Raw genomic sequence first — 19,234 nt, forward strand, 5'->3', positions numbered from 1 at the left:
GACAGTAAAGTTAACTCTGCAATAAGGGATATACCTTTAACTTGCTGGTCTGTCTAATACTTCTCTAAATCTGAACATTCACATTGAGACAGACTAGGAAGAAGGATTGGCCATCCACTTCTGAAATAACAGGCCTCTGAAAACCCTATGTACAACACAGAGCGGAGTTTAGGGCTGTTGTACATCGGGTCGCTATGAGTCGCAGGCGACTCGACGGCACATAACAACACCAAACAACATGGAAACAAAATCTGGTATGTATTTGTCCTTATCTTGGCACAATACTTGTAAGGTAACACTGATATAGCATCTGTTTCTCTCCAAACGCTGTAATAAGCAGTGTGGCCAAGTTCTCATTCCCCCTCTTGAGATCCTACTCTTTCCTGTTCCATCTGCTTACCCCTTCTAATTTCTCTCTCTCGTTGTGTAGGTGCCCTAGCCACACTGTTGTTATGTGCTGTCAAGTCACTAGCGACTTATAACAACCCCATGTACAACAAGCTGGGAACCCGGCTCTATCCTGAGTCAATCTTACTGTCTCTGACACACCTACTCCTATTACCTCAATAACTGAGTCAATCCATCTCATCGAGAGTCTTCCTCTCTTGTGCTGTCCCTTCATCCTCCCAAGCATGATGTCCCTCTCCAAGGACTGGTCCCTCCTTGCAACATGTTCAAAAGGAATGGAATTATTTCATATCTGGCTGGTATAACCTCGGTCTTGAGGAAAGCATCAGGCAAACTAGACTAAAGGACATCTTCCAAGACTATCGAACATTGAAAAAACAAGACTGAGACACTATCTCAGACCAGAGACATGATAGCTAAAGAAGGTGTCCTGGACTGGATCCTGAAACAGGCCATTCATAGGAAAGTTGATAACTAAATAAGATCTTGAACTTAATGAAGAATAACGCACCAATGTCAGTTTCTTAGTTTTGACAAGAGGGAAACATGGTGAGAAGGAAAACTCTGTTCTGTCTTGGCTTACTTTTATGGAAATCATAAAACTAAAAGTTAAGAAATCACTATCCTACTTTAAAAAGAACCAACAACCCATATGCTCTCAAATCAATTCTGAACTCACTGTGGCCCCACCTGTTTCAGAGCAGAACTGCGTTTTTTATAGGGTTTTCAATGGCTGTGATCTTTTGGAAGCAAACTTCTAGACCTTTCTTCCAAGGCACCACTGGGTGGATCTGAACTGCCAACCTTTCAGTTAAGAGCTCTGGTGGCATGTTGTTGTTAGGTGCCATCGAGTTGAGGATGGCCCATAGTGACCCTACGAACAACAGAGCTGAACCCTGTGTCATCCTCACCCTTTCCGACACACTTGAGCCCACTGCAGCAGTCACCGTGTCGACCCATCTGGTTGAGGATCCACATATCCTTGGGATATTCAGTATTCTTCTCCAACACCACAACTCAAAGGCATCAATTCCTCTGTCATCCTTATTCATCTGAGCTGGTGGCTTGGTGGTAATGCAAAGGTACACAATTCATATCCACCAGCTGCTCCATGGGTAATCTCCTCCTATGCAATTTATTGCCTCTGAAAACCAACCAGAGGATCAGCTATGGGTTGGCTGCTACTCAAAGGTATACAACAACTCATTAAAAGTTAGATACTAAAACAAGCAGGTGTAAGCCTACAGAGCAATGTGGTATTTAAGTGTCTCCAAAAGGCCTCATAAAATACTTGTTACAAAGAGAAATAAAGTAACTTAAGCTACAGAAACTTCCCACACACCATTTTAATCATCACTGGTAATGGGAAAAACTGAAATCATGCACTACTCCAGATGGCAATGAGAACAGAGTATCACTTTCTGAAGTTTCTGTATAACCAGCATCTAATCCCAAGGAAATATTGGACAAACCAAAATTGGGAAACAATCTGCAAAATAACTGGCCTGTAATCCTCAAAAAGTATGAAGGTCATAAAGGCTAAATACTGAAGAACGGTTCTGATGAAAGGAAATGAGACAACTATATACACGTGTGGTCCTGGAACAGAGCTTTGGCTATAAAACAATATTGATAGTGATCAAACTAGAAATCGGTCTCCTGGATTAGTGCACTGCTAATTTTCTAGTTATGTGGATACGTAAAAAGCCCTTGTGTATAAGAACTGCACATTTAAAAGCATTTGGAAACGCTCAGTTCAGGAGAGAATGATACCACACAAATTTCTGTTGTGATTTTTGACTGAAGCTATTTTTAAGTCTTGGATTATTGAGGATGGTGTTCCTCAGAAACAAAAAAAACCCCTTGTGAAGCCTCTTAGTAAATATACAAATCTCATTCTCAGTTTTCTGGTAAATATTCCTTCTGTAAATTGTTACTACTTTATGTATGTAAATACAGATAATGTTTCTATTCCTTCTTACTGTTGTTTGTTAGGTGCTGCCAAGTTCAGTATGACTCACCATCGTACTTATGAACAAAACCCTGTGAACACAGACCTGAATCCTGGCCTATCCTGTGCCATCCTCATCATACCTGATACGCTGGAACCCACTGCTGCATTCACTGGATCAATCCATCTCGATTGGAGTCTTCCTTTCTTTCGCTGACCCTCCACCTTTTCAAATCATGATATCCTTTTCCAAGGAAAAGCATCTCCTCCTAGAAACATGTCTAAAGTATGAGCGATAAAACCTCGCCATCCTTGCCTCCAAGGAGCACTCTGGTTGCACTTTCTCCAAGACATACCTGTACATTCTGTTGGCAGGCCATGAGATATTCAGTACTTTCCCCCAATACACTCAAGTTACTAGGGTGGTTGGTTTGGTTTTTCTTTGGGGGGGGGGGGGGGGGGGTCCTGTACAGAGACCATAGACTGCAGTCAGAAAATAAACACACTGCCATTGATTAGGAACTGACTCACAGCTGACCCCTCAGTGAGTTTTCCAAAGGCTGTGGATCACACAGGAGGAGATCGTCCATCTTTCTCCTGAGGAGCAATTTGAAAATCAGAGGCGCCAACTTTGAGTTAGCAGTGCAACTCAGACTGTACTATCAGAACTCCCTTAGGCTACAGAAGGCGTGCACAAAGAATAAAACCTGCCTCAGAGAGCCAAGAGGTTCAGGAGTGTTGGAGGACCTTCATAAATACCAAAATGAAGAGCATCTTTGTTGTATTTGGCATTTCAGATGGATTGAGGCTAAATGCTCCTGCTGCAAAGCTAGGCTACCTCTTCCTACTTATTTTCACCATTACTAATGATAGCATATTTCTAATTCAATGTCTTATATAAAATTCTGTGGTTCTTAATGTGAATTTTTTTCATTCTTGCTACTGTTTTGAAGTATATAAAATAAACATGATTATTAAAAAGTATCTGCACTTAGCACTCTAAAAAGTTTCACAAAGAGAAAAGCCAATCAACATATAACTTGATTCACCTGATTTCTAAAGATAGCCTATACTTGGCCTTCTGAACTGGAGACAGCCCATCTGTTAGGCAGCAATGTGCACTTACTACCCCCCTCCAAACAATACTGACTCCTAACAGTCAGATCACATCAGGGGGTATGTCAGCACCAACTTAAATAGTAGGCTGAGTGCTAACCAGCCGTAAGCCATTTAAGCTGCATAAGTTAAGAAGGAGAGAAGGCAGGTGCAGAAGGTGTGCATGGTACCTGAGTGGGCGTCTGCTCAGCTGCCTGGATCTGAAAGTTCTGGGAGGGCTTCTGAGGGATGGTGGGGAGGGTGGCAGATGCTGCCTGGACCACCCGCAGGGCCTGCTGGGGGATCTGCACCACCTGCTGCTGCTCGGCTTTGGGGGGCACCACTTGGACCTGCTGGACCACAGCCGGCTGGCCTGCACCAGGGCTCTGAACAATAAGTAGGTTGTTTCCTGCTTGAATGATATTGTCTGCGGTAGTCTCGATCAGCACCGTCTCCACCTGCTCGGCCACGGCCACGGGGGGCTGGGAGGCAGAAAGGCTCTTCTTCCTTGCTTTCTTGTTAGTCTTGGATAGTGGAGTGGGGGTACTTTCGGCAAGCAGCTGAGTCGTGGTTCCGGTGTCGCTGGTGTTCACAAGGTTGTTGACGGGCAGAGTAAGAGTCACATTGCCACCCCCTCCTGTCAGCTTCACCACATTGGCGCCACTCTGCACGGGCGTGGGGGTCGTACTTGATTTCTGGACGGGGGCTGGTTTGATGGGGACAGGTTTGTGGCTGGACGGTGAGGGAGTGATGATGGCTTGGTTGGTTCCGGGGATGATCTGGATCTGGTTGGTGAGATTGGGCTGCACCTGGATGGTCTGGGAACCGCCTGCCTGAATCTGCGGGACCGTCTGGTACTGGATATTGGAACTGGGTCGGCTCCCTTTGCTGACCATGGTGGGATTCTGGATAGCGAACACCAGCTGCCCTCCAGGATACGACGTGCTCAGTTGTGACCCCTGAATCTGAAGTATGTTTCCTTTGGAGGATAAGATTCCAAAGCTATTCTTGCTGAGACTGACAGGGAGCGGAGCAGGTTTGATGGGGACGAGTTTCCGTGGTGTGGGCTGCGGGGGAGCAGGAGGGGTCACAGCAGCTTCAACAGCTGGGGGACCAATTTTGCTACATGTTGCAGCAAGCAGGGCTAAAGGAGATGGCTGGGAGTCCTGGGTGGTAGAGGCGGCAGGCTGCAGGTAGTCACTGGGGCTGACAGCGGCAGTGGCAGCCATGCTGGTCTGTGGATCTGTGGGAAGAACAGAGACACAGTAATGTACAAGATGCTGAAAATAAGAGAGTGCCCTTGCCTCAATTTCCTTTTGGTCACTAATGACCCCTTCCCCATTCTAGATCAGCGTACATCTATTTTAGTACATGGTCTCATTCTCTTTTCAGACTCAGTCATTGGAGGGTGTGGGAACAGGTGGTCCTGCCTCTACAGTCTACTGGACTGTGTCCTCTGGCCATCATAAAGATACCTAGACTGTCTTCAGTAATAAGCTGTGCCACCTAACAGAGCCTTCTCTCTGCAGGACACCGCTAATTCTCCCAAGTTGGATGGAAACCCCTATAGTGTAGGCAGAAGGTATCCCAGATCATCTTCTAGCTCTAACTCATTTCCTGCCCACTCAAACCGTAGCCAGCTGCCAAGCCTGCCAGGGAGAGAAGCCCTGACAAGGGCCATCTGCTCCATTCAGAAGTCTAGGGTGTTGTGTGCTCAGCCTTCACCACAAAGGCACAGTGCCCCTAAAGATCAATGTATACCATATGGATAATTTAAGTGAACTTAAATTTTACCTAAGACAAAAGAAAAGATATGATCTCAGAGACTACAAAGGATCAATGACTGCAGTAAATTCAGTCTGTGCTTTTAAATTTATGTGCACCTCTATATGAAAATATATCTAAGGGGGGAAAGAATGCCAGAACATCAAAATCCATTACCTATGGGCAGAAGAATTTCCTTGAAAGTTTTTCTCTGTTTTTCTATACTTTCTCATTTTCCAGAAATGCCTATTTTCTAGTGTACTTTTATTTTCAACAAAGGAAAAGGATGAGGAAGTCATGGAGGAATCCCTATTCTGTACTTAAGTCTGATCCAAAAGAAAGAGACGTAAATTAGGATTCATGAGAATTTGGGGAGGAAGAATCTTTCAGTTCATGAATTTCTAAGGAAAAGAAACCTGGGCTTTCAAAAGTTATGCAGATCTTTGGAAAGTAGACTTGAGGAAGTAGAAACAAGAGCACTCACAGAGGCAAAAGAAAATGAAAATCTTAACAGAAACCACAAAATCATCCCTATGTTGAATATGAGGAAGCAGTAGCTCTAAAGATAGTATGAGTTCCCTCTGCCGGTCTTACGTTGAGGTCTTTTTGCCTGTCTTACTTGGCCTCAACTTGCAGTGTGTATGAACAAGGGCTTGTTGGGACTACAAACTTGATTGAAATAGATCAGGTGTGAAAGAACCTAGGGGAGACAGGCCAGGAGGGCTGGTGTTTAAAAGACTAAAACTTAGAAGGGAGCTCTGACAGATACTACAGTTCACCAAAAAAAGGCCCATTAAATAAAAAACTACACTCCAGCTCAAGAACCAGGGTGAAGCCCTGCTGGGCATCTGCTTAAGAGGATAGAAGGTAAGAGATAAAGCAGAACCATTACCATTTTGGCTGGCCTCTGGCTTCTCCAGTAGAATGACTCTTAAATGGAAAAGACAGGCTATTTGGGGTGGGGGCTGCGGGACTGAAGTTAGGACAGGTGATGCTGGTAAGACAACATTCCAATGCCTTAAATGGTCTCTAGGCTCAAACTGCACTCTCAGACTCCAGTGTGAGAGACTCTGCAGACACACGTGCAAAAACTGCAAGGAGCAGCTGGAATCTTAGACACCAATCCGTGCCAAGTTCAAGAAGAAATGACTGAGCAGCACTGGAATTATTAAGAGCACAAGAAATAAAGATAGGAGTTATGAAAAAAAAGTTAGGTTGCACAAACTTCCGTTTCTTCTTTATATAGGACTTTAGATCAGGAGAATGGTGTATATAAACACCATGTGTTTTACACAAGGCATCTCGAATGAAATTTTCTTAGTGGTCTGGTGAACAAGGTTAACTGTGGGCAGGGCAACAGTCTTGTTTGAGGCTCTGCTGAGCAAGCCTTCACTAAGTGGTGCAGTCAACCATTCAGGAGTCTGCTGCTGCAGTGCCAGCCAGTGTGGCCTGTGAGGGGTAGGTTTGTGTTCGGACCAGGCCCACAGCCTTCTCCTTGGGGGCTCATGTTTTCTCTACCAGGACTTTTAAGTTTTTATTTTGATCAGATTTTGGTGCCTGGGTGACTATTGCTGAACCAAGTCCTGCTGTGTCTCACACTTGTGTTCATGCTTACACCTGCAAGGGACCAAGCGGCACCAGCATCACAGGCGCTCATTTAGACACACTCATTCGACATCATGCTTGGTAAAGTGGAGGGTCAGCAAAAAAGAGGAAGACCTTCAACAGGATGGACTGACACAGCAGCTGGAACAGTGGACTCCAACCCAGCACCAACTGTGAGCATGACACAGGGCAGGATTTCATTCTGGGGCTCACAGAGTTCCTATTTGTCAGAACCAACCTGAAGGCACCTAACAAAAACAACTCTACAAATCTGTGCAAAGAGAAGGCCCAATGATGTGAAGACTGTGACATGGGCACAAATACACTGCAGGGTGGGCTCGGAGAACTCCAGAAACCCCAGAGTGTCAATTATGCTGAGCTCCGGGCTTACAATGAAAGCAGTGATTCTGGTTCAGAAAAGCATTGTCCTCCCTGCAGGGATGCTGCTGGCTTGAATTTTAATAACTTTCTGGTAATAATCTCTTCACGTCATAGGCACTAGATCTGTTAACTGATACACAGATTTGTGCTTAACTATAATTCAGCGGTAGTGATATAATAAAAATAATCCAAGTTGATCCAAAACCCTTTTTTCCTTTACCAGAGTAGTGACCAAACCATTTTGAATTTAACCAGTTAGAAAAAGTTTTACATCCACACCCATGTTTATTGCAGCTTTGGTCACAATAGCAAAGAGTTGGAAACAATCCAAATGCCCATCAACAAATGAATGGATAGAGAAGCTGTAGTATATTCACACAATGGAACACTATGCTACATGAAAAAACAAGGAACTCATGAAACATTATACAAAATGGGTAATCCTGGAGAACATTATTCTGAGTGAATTATCTCAGTCACAAACGGACAAATACTGCGCAGTGCCACTGTTGTAAAGCAGGATTGACATCGGGGTTGGGAGGAAACTAAGAGAGGATAAATAATATATACTGCATTGAAATAGATGAGGGAGAGAACTATTTAGGAGGAATATATAATTAGGTATTATTTTCATGACAAGTCCAGAGTGAAAGCTGCATAGTGGAGTGGACTGGAAGATTATATAACAAGATTTTTTTTTTTTACTTTTCAAAGAGAAAAGCAAACTGGAGGGGAGGGGTAGGCAGGAGGAAAGTGTGCAACAATGAATGAATGGAAATTCAAAGTCTCTGTAAACTTTCATTAAAAAAAAAGCTTTATATCAAAACCCAACACATACCCCCATTCCAGTATGCTGCCTACAACAAAATTTACTCTTACCACATGTGATATACTTTGACATTTTCCGGACTTATTTAATTTATTAAAAACTTTATTACCCACTATGTTGGTTTGATGATCTATATGCTGGGAAATGTGGCTTTACAGTAATTTATCTGGGGGTGATAGACCTACTAGCTTGGTTCAGGAAAGAGTTCAAACTCCAGAAGGCAAGTGAAATTTTCAGATGTCACAAATACAGTGGGTGTAACTATGAGAGTTCAAAGAGAGCTGCAAAAACTGGTAGGTGTGGTATTTAAGAGAATAAGGCTCCAGTCCTAAGAATTCTAACAGGTGGGTTGCCATCCTCTTTTCTCAGTCTCATCCCACCATCTGAGAACAGTCCTGTCCTCATAGGATTTCTGTGAGGCTTCAATAACTTATGTAAAAAGTCAAGCATAAGACCTGTCATATAGTAGGTAACTAATAAATGATGGTTTAAACTTTTAAGTTTAGTAAATCCTGCACTTAAATTAAAAAACAAAACCTACAGGGGTGGAGTACTGGAGAACAGGGCCTCATATTGGTTCTCGTGTGAAAAAAGCCCAGTGGTTTTCTGACTCAGCTAAAAGGGAGTCAGGAGACTCTAGATCGAGTTGCCAAAGAAGCTATTGTAATCTTGAACTGCATTTCCAAAAGTTCAATCACAGAATAAGAAAAATAACAGCCCCAAAGTAGTCTGTGCTTTTGGCTACTTTAAAGTGTCAAGTTCTGTCCAGAGGGTCGCTCTGAGAGGGAAGGTTTTTCCATAGGTGTTTGTTTGTTCAGAGAAGAATGACAATGCAACTACAATACCAGAGGCGCACGGTTCAAATCCACCAGATGATCTGCCGGGGAAGGAGGGACAATCTCCTCCTGTACCAGTCAGATCTGATTTGACGGTACACTCACACAAAAATAAAAAAATTTAAAAAAAAAGAAAGAAAGAAGAAGAGTGACAATGGTTGTGACCAGGATACCGAGTGGGGTTATCTATTGGGACTAAGATTCTTAAGTGGAAATTTAAAGACAAATTTCAATGTCATGTGGGAAGAACTTGAAGAGATGGGATCTATAGTTCATGTTCTCTGTATCTACAAGGTGGGAAGCTGGACTACATGCCTTTTTTAAGATTTTTCAAATTTTCAGACCATGTTGCTAATAAAAACAAAGGAGTAGTTAGCTTCTGGAAGGCCTAGAAGGCAGGGGAACTCTTTACAGAGATCCCCTGACCTCAGACTGATTTAGGGAAAATTGGTGATTAACTCTCTCCCAGGCATCTTCCACAGTAAAACAAAGGGGCACCAGAAAAGGAGAGTGTGGACAAGACTAATGAAATGAAACCGAGCCCAGCACATCCTTTACAACTCCTTAACTCCCTCTGCTGTCATCATTACCCTAAACTCACACTGTTTGGAAACGCAGCTGGGCCCTGACCTATTCTTCAGCATTAGCCATTAAAGCAGAATCTACTGGAGCAAACTGCAGGCTACCTACACTTGACATAGTTCTGGTTCAGTTTGGTTTCGTTTTCCTCCCCGGTGAGCTCTTGAAATACCCATCCTATCTCAAACCATGTTTGTAAGTATCTCTCCAAGTGTCAATCAGGGCTTTAAGGCCCTGGCCTGCTAACCAGGGCAACCAAAACAGAGTAAGCTTTATTTGCCATTTCATAGTTCTATCCTGCGATTAACTATGCAAGGGAAAAGAGAAGCATCTGTAGTTGGCATCCAGAAGTCTAAAGTGGTTAAGAGACGAGTGTAGATACATAACTGTAAGACTGTGAAATCAAAGGTACTTTAGAACCTCATTAATTTTCCACTTTATATTTAAAATGTACAGCTGAGCCATAAATTGTGCCTAACTTTCCCTGATAGGACTCAAAAGAGAGGCTAAATAGTATATGAAGAATGCAAAGCGACTCTCAGGCACTGTTGTATAATTATTTCAGACCCCTTTCTCCATTTTAATAGTATAATTTGCTTCTAACAACATTTTACATCCAGTTACAGAAACCTACATTTAGCAACACTAGTATTTGAAAGAAAGTGTTGCATTTATTTCAGTTGTACCATTCAAACATGTCATTAATTCAGGCTGGATAACTTTTCCAACACTGCTTTAACTAGCAAACTTTTACAGCAATTTACTAAACAAACAATAGTCCCTCTGTTGTGCTCAGAGGAAAACCTACTAAAAGCATTAAAACAAGACCTCCAGGCAGCCCTGAAGCCTCTCCATGGTCTGCCTGATGGCAGCACACCCCAATCCTTCCCTCACACGGAAGTCAGAGTCTAAGAGCAAGAATCCCCAGCTGCCTGCTCTCCATGCATTATTACCCCTCCATTTCCTGTCCCCCTCACTTCCAGCCTTCCCTTCCTCTCTCTTCCCTCATTTGGGCATTTTCCCAAACAGCTGTAACAAGACATCTGCCCCAGGCCTCTGCTGAAACTGTTCTTGCCAAAGTTACCAACCACAGCACAGCTCCTAAGTAACCCCCGGCCATCCTCACTTCTTCAAAACACCCATGAATTTTCTCCTATGCTCTGACTATCTCTTCCTGTGAGCACCTCTTCCTGTACCACCTTTAAGTATCGACAGTCCTCAGCGCCTGTGCCTTCTGTGGGAGACTGTCTCCACTCATATGGCTTTAGGAACCTCCCAGGTCACTAGCAAAAGTCAAGTCTCCCCTCTGCCAGCAGTCCATCCAGCCCTCTGGGAGCCTGCACACTTGCGCACTCTTTTTCCAGCTCTCCTCAACCACTATACCCCTTCCAGGTCCTTGAAGAGCCCTCATGTCTGCTGCTGCATCTTACTTGCTGGAGCGCTTTCTCCTTTATTCACCCTTCAGATCTCAGCTTACAGACACACTCTCCCTGCCTTAAAAGCATTCGGTGATCACTGTATGACAGGCATGCAATTCCACAGAAAATTCTTCCTGGACTTGGTTCAGCATCCAGTCACCTCTGTGGTAACATGCACCCCTTGTGATTCTTTCTTCTTGAATTTCCAATTAAAATGAATGGCACCACCTTCCAACCCAAATCAGAAACCTGACCTTCATCTTTATCACCAGTCAACAAGACCTGGGGATTCTACTTCTTAAATGTAAATCTCTCTCTAATCTACTAACATTCCTTTCCACCCCTATCACCATGTTCCTAGCACAATCCTGTCAGCTTAACCTAAAATATTGTCCCTGGTCTCCAAATTGGCCTCCCAGCTACTTGCTTTGTCCCTCTAATTCTGCTTCCACAGTTCAGCTCTGAAGATTGGTTTTAAATGCAAATTCCGCTGAACCTTAGCAACGAGTTAATGTCTCAATAGTCTCAAATAATCCATGGTAAATTTATAAAAAAAGCTAAAACAATTAGGGGCGCTGGTGGCTTAGTGGTAAGAAACTATATTGCCAACCCAAAGACATGTGGTTCAAATCCACCTTCTCCCATACAATTTACTGCCTCTGAAATCCTGGTAGAGGATCAACTATGAGTCAGTTCCAACTCAAGTTAGACAGTAACAACAAAACAATTAGAGGGAACCTGCTGGTATTAGAAAGAATCAATGCCTTTGAGTTGTAGTGCTGGAGAAGAGTGCTGAACATCCCACGGACTGTCAAAAGAACAAACCAGGGAGCTCTGGTGGCCTAGTGGCAGGAAGCTGCACTGCAACCCCAGAGGTACACGGTTCAAATCCACCAGATGTTCTGCTGGAGAAGAAAGGACAATCTCCTCTTGTACCAGTCAGATCCAATTTGATGGTACACACACAAAAATAATAAAATTATTTAAAAAAAAAAAGAACAAACAGATGGCTCGGAGAAAATGCAACCAGAATGCGCCTTAGAGGCAAGGATGATGAAACTTCATCTCATATACTTTGGGCATGGTTCTGGAAGAGGCTATTCCTTGGAAAGAAACATCATGCTTGTAAAGGTGGAGGGTCAATGAAAGAAAGGAAGACCAACAAGTTTTTCTCACAGGGTCACTATGAGTGTTACTTGACTCAGAGGCACTTAACAACAACAAGAAGAACTGGTAACCTAGTTGTAGAGGGTGTCCCTGCTAACCCAAAAGTGGCACTCTTTGGCAGTTCAAATCCACTAGCTACTCTGAGGGAGAGAGAAGGGCAAACTCCTCCCGTGTGATTTACAGCCTCTCAGCTATGAGTCAGTTCCAACTCAGCACCAATGTTGTTGTTAGGTGTCATCGAGTCAAGTATGACTCATAGTGACCCTATGAACAAAAGATCTGAACCCTGTTCAAAAGCAATGAGTGAAAACAATTAGTGCTCTTCCTGCCTCGTGCCCATCTGCTTCTCTATTTTATCTCTTGCTCTTACAATACTCCTACAATACACTTGAGTTTCTCCTCTCTGGAGTCACAACATGCCATGTCTTTCACTTGGAGTTTGATGCACTTGTTTTTGTCTAGCTAACTCTGCAGGGCTGGTTTTATTTCTCTTGGGAAAGCTTGTCCTGACCCTCTCCCAACACATCTGGGGCAGGGCTGTAACTCTAGTGTTCACTGTCTTCACTGTGATCCCCCACCCCTGGTCCCTCTAGATAATCATGTCCTAGGGGTTCCTCATTGGGCTGTAACAGGTAGAGGCCTGAGACAGGAACCTCAGTCTTGACCATCAGGCTACGGGCTGGACCACTGGGCTTTTATTTTAGACCACTATGCTTGAGACAGCAATGGGAAGGAAAAGGAGCCCAGAAAAGTATGACAACACTCAGCTTCACGGGGCTTTTGTTCCCTCTGCAGGAGAACCTGGGTCAATGCCACAGCCGGGCCTGGCGGGTACTAGTGGCTCTTGTCTCTGGGTTCCCCCCCCCCCTCCTGGCTATGGCTTTCCTTTGGCATCTGCTATGGTCTAGCATTTTCCCTGGAGGACTTTTACTCAGCTCCAACAGTTCTGCTGGCTATTTTGGTCAGCTCAGTTGGGCCAGAGGCCAATGAAGCAGTTCCTAAGCCCAGACTCTGAGTTGGCAATCCTGTCAGAAGTCAGTCAGCTGCTGAGGGAAAAGCAAGGCATGGATAAATGCACTCTGCAAGCCACCACAACAGCTCAGGCACCAGCAAGTTCCCTGTTGTTAAATCTAATGGCTAATTCTTGGACTTCTGTGTTGATCTAACAGTTGAATCTTGTTCCTCTGTTAAGCACTTGACTTGTTTTCTAGGATACACTTGCCAGGCTGGCCTTCTCTCTCTTTGGCTACCTCTGTAAGTCTCCTTGGACAGTGGGGCTGCTGAGGGCTCAATCTAAAACCTATTCTTTTTAATATATACACCTACATCTTGGGAGATTCCATACATCCTCAGGTCTTTAAAAATCAGTAATATATAGATCTATAGAATCACTACTTCTAAATTTTATCTCCAGACTGTATACCTATTGGCATTTCTGCTTGGATTTATTAATGATACTGTTATGTTAGGTGCTGTACAATGTTTGAAAGAATGAAACAGTGTTATCAATAGAATTCATTAACAGACAACACCTACAGTAGCAGCTGACAAGAAAATATGTTGCATTAGAAAAATCTGCTGTTAAAGACCTCTCCAAAGTGCTAAAGAGCAAGGATGTGAGTTTAAAGACTGAAGTGCACCTGATCCAAGCCATGATATTTTAAGTGCTTTCTATATATTTGAAATCTCAACAATGAATAAGGATGACAGAAGAATCAATGCCTTTAAACTATGGTGTTGGAGAAGAGTACTGACTGTCCCAGGGACTGCCAAAAGAACTAACAAATCTATCTTGAAGGAAGTGCAGAGTGCTCTTACAGGGAAGGATGGTGAAATTTCATCTCACATACCTTGGGGATGTTTTCAGGAGGGTCTAGTCCCTGGAAAAAGACCTCATGCTGGGAATGATAGGGGGATCAGAGAAAGAGAAAAAGACCTTCAAGGAGATGGATTAACACTCTTAACAATGAGCCTGACTGTACCAGAGGTGATAAGGATGGGACAGGATAGGGCAAGGTTCAGATCTGTTTTGTTGAAGAATGAATGACTCAAATCAATCTTGGAAGTTGTGGCCCAGCAGACCCTAAATGGAAAGTTTAAGGACCAAGGGAGAAAATCTACAGATGTGTATCCTGGCAGGAGGCTGCATCAACAAGGCATGTAAACTAAGCTAAGCTGGCCAGAACTTCCAGTCTTTGCTCACTGATCCTGTCCCAGGTCAAACTCTTAACCCCTCCAGGCACTCCACGAGTGTGCAACAGCCAGTGCAGGGGCCAACACAGTCCAGCCCTGACACTGGACAAACAGCTCCAAAACACACACCCCATCACCACACACCAAGCTTCTCTCAAGTAACATGTATTGGAGATAAATTCTGTTCCAAGTCAAGATAATGAGGGTTATATGAAACTTCTTATAAACCTCCACTCCAAATTTCTCTCCCCAAAATATGTCTGTGTCATTTGCTAGTTTGAATCTTGCCTGTGTACACACATCACCCTACTGGAAAGATTCAAGATAGCAGGAACAGGGGATGGTGAGAACTCTTAACAGAAGGAATCCCAGGAAATGTTACAAACAATTTTTGTTGGGGGGGAGGGGGGAGGTCAGAAATGAATAGACCTTAGAATTCTATCCTGAAAAAGAGAAAGAAACCAAGATGTGTTTCCCTCTCCCTGCAACAAATATCATTATGTATAAACACATCACTTTCTCTGCTTCGGAACATTTATTTGTGAGTCATCATTCCCCACGTTCATCGAGGGCCAGAATCAGTCAGCTTCTGCAATAGAAGTGGTGACTTCACTTCCTCTGTGAGGCCAGCCTGTTTAGCATTTATGTCTCAGAAGGCTGGAGAATGTCTTGGTCTATTCTTTCAAGGCTAATCTGTGATCTCTAATTAGACACTGACTAGGGGGCAGAAAGATTCCTGCCAGTTCTTATTTTCTTTACACACTGTCCCTTGGAGGTCACTCTATCAAATCTCACAGAAAAGACAAATAACCCCCCAAAGAGAGGGTGCTTAAAAAGAAAGAGGACATTTGGGAATGTGCACACCCGAGCCTGATGGTTTCTGAGCCATTTAACCTTGTGGCTGAGAGGAAAGAGACTATCTAACTGCCTAAGGCATCACTCATGAGAAGGGCTGCCATCTCAGAGCCCTCAGCATCAAAAGCAACAACAGTCATCCTCACTAAACCTCTACACGGCAAGGGGTGGTGCTTCCGGTAAGGGAGAGCAAGCAAAACAAAGAGAAACTATGAAATGAAATGAAATGCCCAAAGGAGGGATTCAAACTGTTGGGTTGGCAAGCATGTCCAATTTCATGCTTTCACAAATGGACCTGGCATCTCAACACTGTTCAAAGGGCTAAACTATGGCTTACCTAAACTGAACACTTGGCCATTCTACTTGCTCCTACTCATCTCCTAAAATCAAGCCAGCCTGAAGGCTTTACTGTGGAGAAGCGCCGTGGCATCCTGTGAACAGCAACCTCACAGCCTCCTGGAGGAACGCTTCACGCATGCTGGAAGTCTTGCATTTCCCTGAGCTGCTAGTGCTGATACTGAGCTGGCGCTGCGGCTTTTTCAGTATCCCATGAGACAAGTGGGAAAAGATCACCGTTCCATTCCAGAATCTCGTCAGTCAGAACAAATCTACCAGTAGTACCTGAGAGCATCTCCTCAATGACAGTTTACCACTTAGGCTGGCAGTGCCCTTGAGTCAGAAATGTCCTAGGTTTTTACACTGGTCACTCATCTTCCCAGTTGCTTCTACAGGCTTCTGATAGAGAAGGGCTTCTAAGAGAATGCTGCTAGACAGGAAATAATGGATTCAGATCTGTTGTTCAAAGGGTTGCTACACATCATACTTGACCTGATGGCACCAAATGGTATTAAGAGAGATTACCCATTTATTTTCAAAAACAGCAAGATCTAAATGTGGCTCCATAAGGCAGGAACTAAATAGAGCTTTCTCCCTCCTACAGCCAGTCAAGTCACACACAGAGTTGCATGCATATTCAAAACAAAAGCAAAAAACACTAAAAAATGCATTTCAAAATGGTATTCATTTCTCAGTTCCTGGTTCCAAACTTACTGGTTTGGAAAAAAGTTCAAAAATCCAGTTAAGATGCCCAAAGGGACACCTAAGACATACTATCCAATAGGCATATAAGAAAGTATCTGAGCTTCTCCAAACAGATTTCACTCCAAGTTTGTACTTCAAAAGATTCAAGAATCAATCTATGATGGAATTCCAGGTATGTTCACATCACTATATCCCTGCATTTGATGAGTTATCTGACAGATTCACCCTCTTCACTGCACATAAGAATTTAAAACAGAACAAGACACTGCAGTGATATTCGTTATTGCAGTCAATGGAGTACTTTGCATTATTAATCAAAATTAACTCCTGTGATCTAGACTCTAACATCAATGTCTTCACAGCCTATTCCCTAAAACTCCCCAGCACTAAGAACCTTATCAATGAAATAACAATTCAACACTCTTAATTTAAGGGTACAGTGTCATCAACAGTGCATACCAGCGCCTTGAGTAGCTGGCACCCTTCTTTTGACAATGAAGGATCCTTCCTAACGGGAGACCTTCAGGCAATTCATTGTTTAAAGTAGATCTGCTCCCTACCTTCTCTAGGAAACAAAAAATATGTATGGAAGAAGTAACCGCAAAAGAAGAGCCAAACTTCGGAGAAGATACACTGAGAAAAGCCAGACCAAGTCCCCCTGGGTCAACTCAATTAAGAAACAAACATGACAGCATATTGGAATTCAAACCAAGGAATGCAGTGAGGGCAGGTTTCTCAATTGCCCGGAGAAGACTCTTTCTGAACTAAAATTAGAAAGCAGCCAGGAAGGTAAGCCAAGAATCATGGGTAAGAGGCCGAGAACCGTAAGTCAGCACTGAGAATAAAGGGAGGGTGGAGGAAGAAAGCAAGTCTCCATTTTGCTTTATTTCATCAGTCATTCTTCAGGATCAGGTCAGGGCTTTGGGATTTCTGCAGTACTCCGATGGGATGTTAGCGAGAAGCTCTATCGACAAGTCTTTCAACTTCCCACAATTCTGCTAAACGCTTGCAAATACATAGCTGGAGAAGTCCAAATAATACATAAAAATATTTTTGCCCACTCTGCAACCTAAGGGAGAGAGGTGATCGGCCTTGGGCATGCGTGGTGCCCTAACACCATTTGGCCTGGGATACACTGGAGCCAGATTTGTTTCTACCCCCCGACGTGCTGCGCTGGTTGTCACAGCCAGAATCTCATGTATTTCCTACACTGCGGAAAACTATCGCCAGTGGCTAGGAGAGGGCATGAGATGTGTCGGCCGCCTCCTTGGAGAAAACTAGGCTTTGTAAGTAGGACAGGTAGCATAGAGGTGAGTGCGCGACGAGGCAGAGGGGGTACCAGCCCTCCCAGGTGCCCGCTCGGCTCTCCTGTCCCCGGAAGCGCCACCCTCCCGCCCGGCGGGCTCCGAGGGGGCGGGGAGTCGAACGCCCCCTTCCGGGTGCCTCCGCCCGGCTGGCCAGCCCCGCTCCTCCTCCGGGCGGGAATCCTCCCTCCCCCGCCCCTCCCGAAGCCGGGCCCCGGAGTCAGGCCTGGCCCCAGGGGGAAACCCCCAGCCCCGACTCTCCCTCCCCGCGGCCTCTGCTGGTCTTCCCGGCCCTTTGCGGCCGGAAAGACCCCGCCGGCAGCAGCCAGGACCCACCGCTCATTACGACATCTTCCTCCTTGGCCTCCGCCGCCTCCGCCGCCACCGAGAGCCTGACACCGCCCGCCTAGCACCCGCCAATCCCGGAGCCCGCCACTGCCCGAGCGACGGCAGCACTGGCCAATAAGAGTTCAGTACATTGGGGACCGACAGGACTTCTAGCCAATCAACGGGACGTATCTAGAGCGACGTTGGTTTGACCAATAGACCTGTGAAATGTCATTGATAGACGGCAAAAACCGCCAACCGGAAATCGATTTTCCAATAAATGACATGCTCACCAGCCAACTGGCGGGAAGCAAAGTCCCGCCCGCCAGGTGGTTGATGGACAGCAACAGGAAGCTAGGTTGGGCGGGGCTTAGCTGAAGGCTGTTTTTGTATTGGTCGTGGTTGACCTCCCACCCACCTCTAACCCAGAAGATGAGTGATAGATCTACCCTAAAGCCAATCAGAAGTCCTTAAGGTGAGGCAAGGAATGCCCTATAAATAGCATATACATCGCTCCTTAAATCCCATATCGCATTGGTGTGGCAGGGCTTCCTTTCGCTCTTTATCCCCAGCTTTCTACCATTCAACCTCTTTCCTGATTAGTGGGGAGCCAACCACCTTTTATATGATAGCCCCTCGCCCTTCATCACCTTAGGGGTGAGAAATGTGCCTTGGCGACCTTGCATAGTAAAGTATTGGGGTCCAGCACAATGAGGGAACATGTTGATCCTCACCTGTTTATTGCGGTGACATCACGCCCCCAACTGGCTAATCATCTAACACGCAAATCTGAATAATCGCCCGGGGAAACAGATTCCCGGGGGCTGCCTCTAGTAATCCGATTCAACTGGTCTGGGGCGTGTCTGAAATCTGCATTTTAATAAATGCCACTGGCCGGCTGAATGGCACACTTAAACTAGAACCACTGCCTGGTCTCTGCCCCATTTACCTCCTTGAATGAGGTACTGTGAGTAAAACACTTGGCAGACACCACTCGGGTAGGCTACTCTTTCCCAGTTCCCTTCCCTGTGGACACGTGAGTTGGGAAGCTGCCTGACAGAGTATATCCACTCTGGCTTCTGACTAGCCTGAATTCATACCTCACATCCCACTATCAAGAAGGCCTTAGGGAAGATACAGAATAATCACACCTACACGTCAAAGCAGTGTATCCTCTCCCCGCCCCCATATACCTTGCATTGTCATGCAGTATCCTTGCCTGAGTGTATCCAACCAAAGCAAAGCTTTGGGAAACCCCTACTCTCACTCCCTGTGAAGTATCCTAGTATTTCCTATTATAATTATTTCTTTTTCCTTGTTATACATTACTGACATTTTGCAAAACAAAGCTTTAGAAGACTCAGTGTGCAAAAAGAAAATACGGAGTGTAAAAGAAAATACAGAGGGGAAAAAATAGAGAAGAATGTACACTGTAAAGCTGGGTAATGTCTTTCCAATCTACTCTTCTCAGTGCTAACCCT

The 19,234-nt window shown here is 44.6% G+C and overlaps 1 protein-coding gene across 2 annotated transcripts in view; it reads right to left on the reverse strand.

Moving 5' to 3' along the window:
• SP2 (Sp2 transcription factor) overlaps nt 1-17,906 on the reverse strand; it is a 27,552-nt gene extending 9,646 nt beyond the window's left edge. Inside the window, exons 1-2 of one of the 2 annotated variants that reach the window (XM_006889353.1) lie at nt 17,763-17,906; nt 3,646-4,697 (exon numbers count right to left, since the gene is read on the reverse strand). In XM_006889353.1, coding sequence (XP_006889415.1) covers nt 3,646-4,697; nt 17,763-17,769 — 1,059 coding nt within the window. In that variant the 5' untranslated portion in view covers nt 17,770-17,906. Of the gene's footprint in view, nt 1-3,645; nt 4,704-5,371; nt 5,403-17,762 lie in introns of those variants that run through there. The other variant, XM_006889354.1, reaches the window with a different exon arrangement.
• Between the last annotated feature and the right edge of the window lie 1,328 nt (nt 17,907-19,234).

The sequence above is a fragment of the Elephantulus edwardii genome, unplaced genomic scaffold, assembly GCF_000299155.1.
Source record: "Elephantulus edwardii isolate Elephantulus edwardi_28Jun2011 unplaced genomic scaffold, EleEdw1.0 scaffold00077, whole genome shotgun sequence".
NCBI lineage: Eukaryota > Metazoa > Chordata > Mammalia > Macroscelidea > Macroscelididae > Elephantulus > Elephantulus edwardii.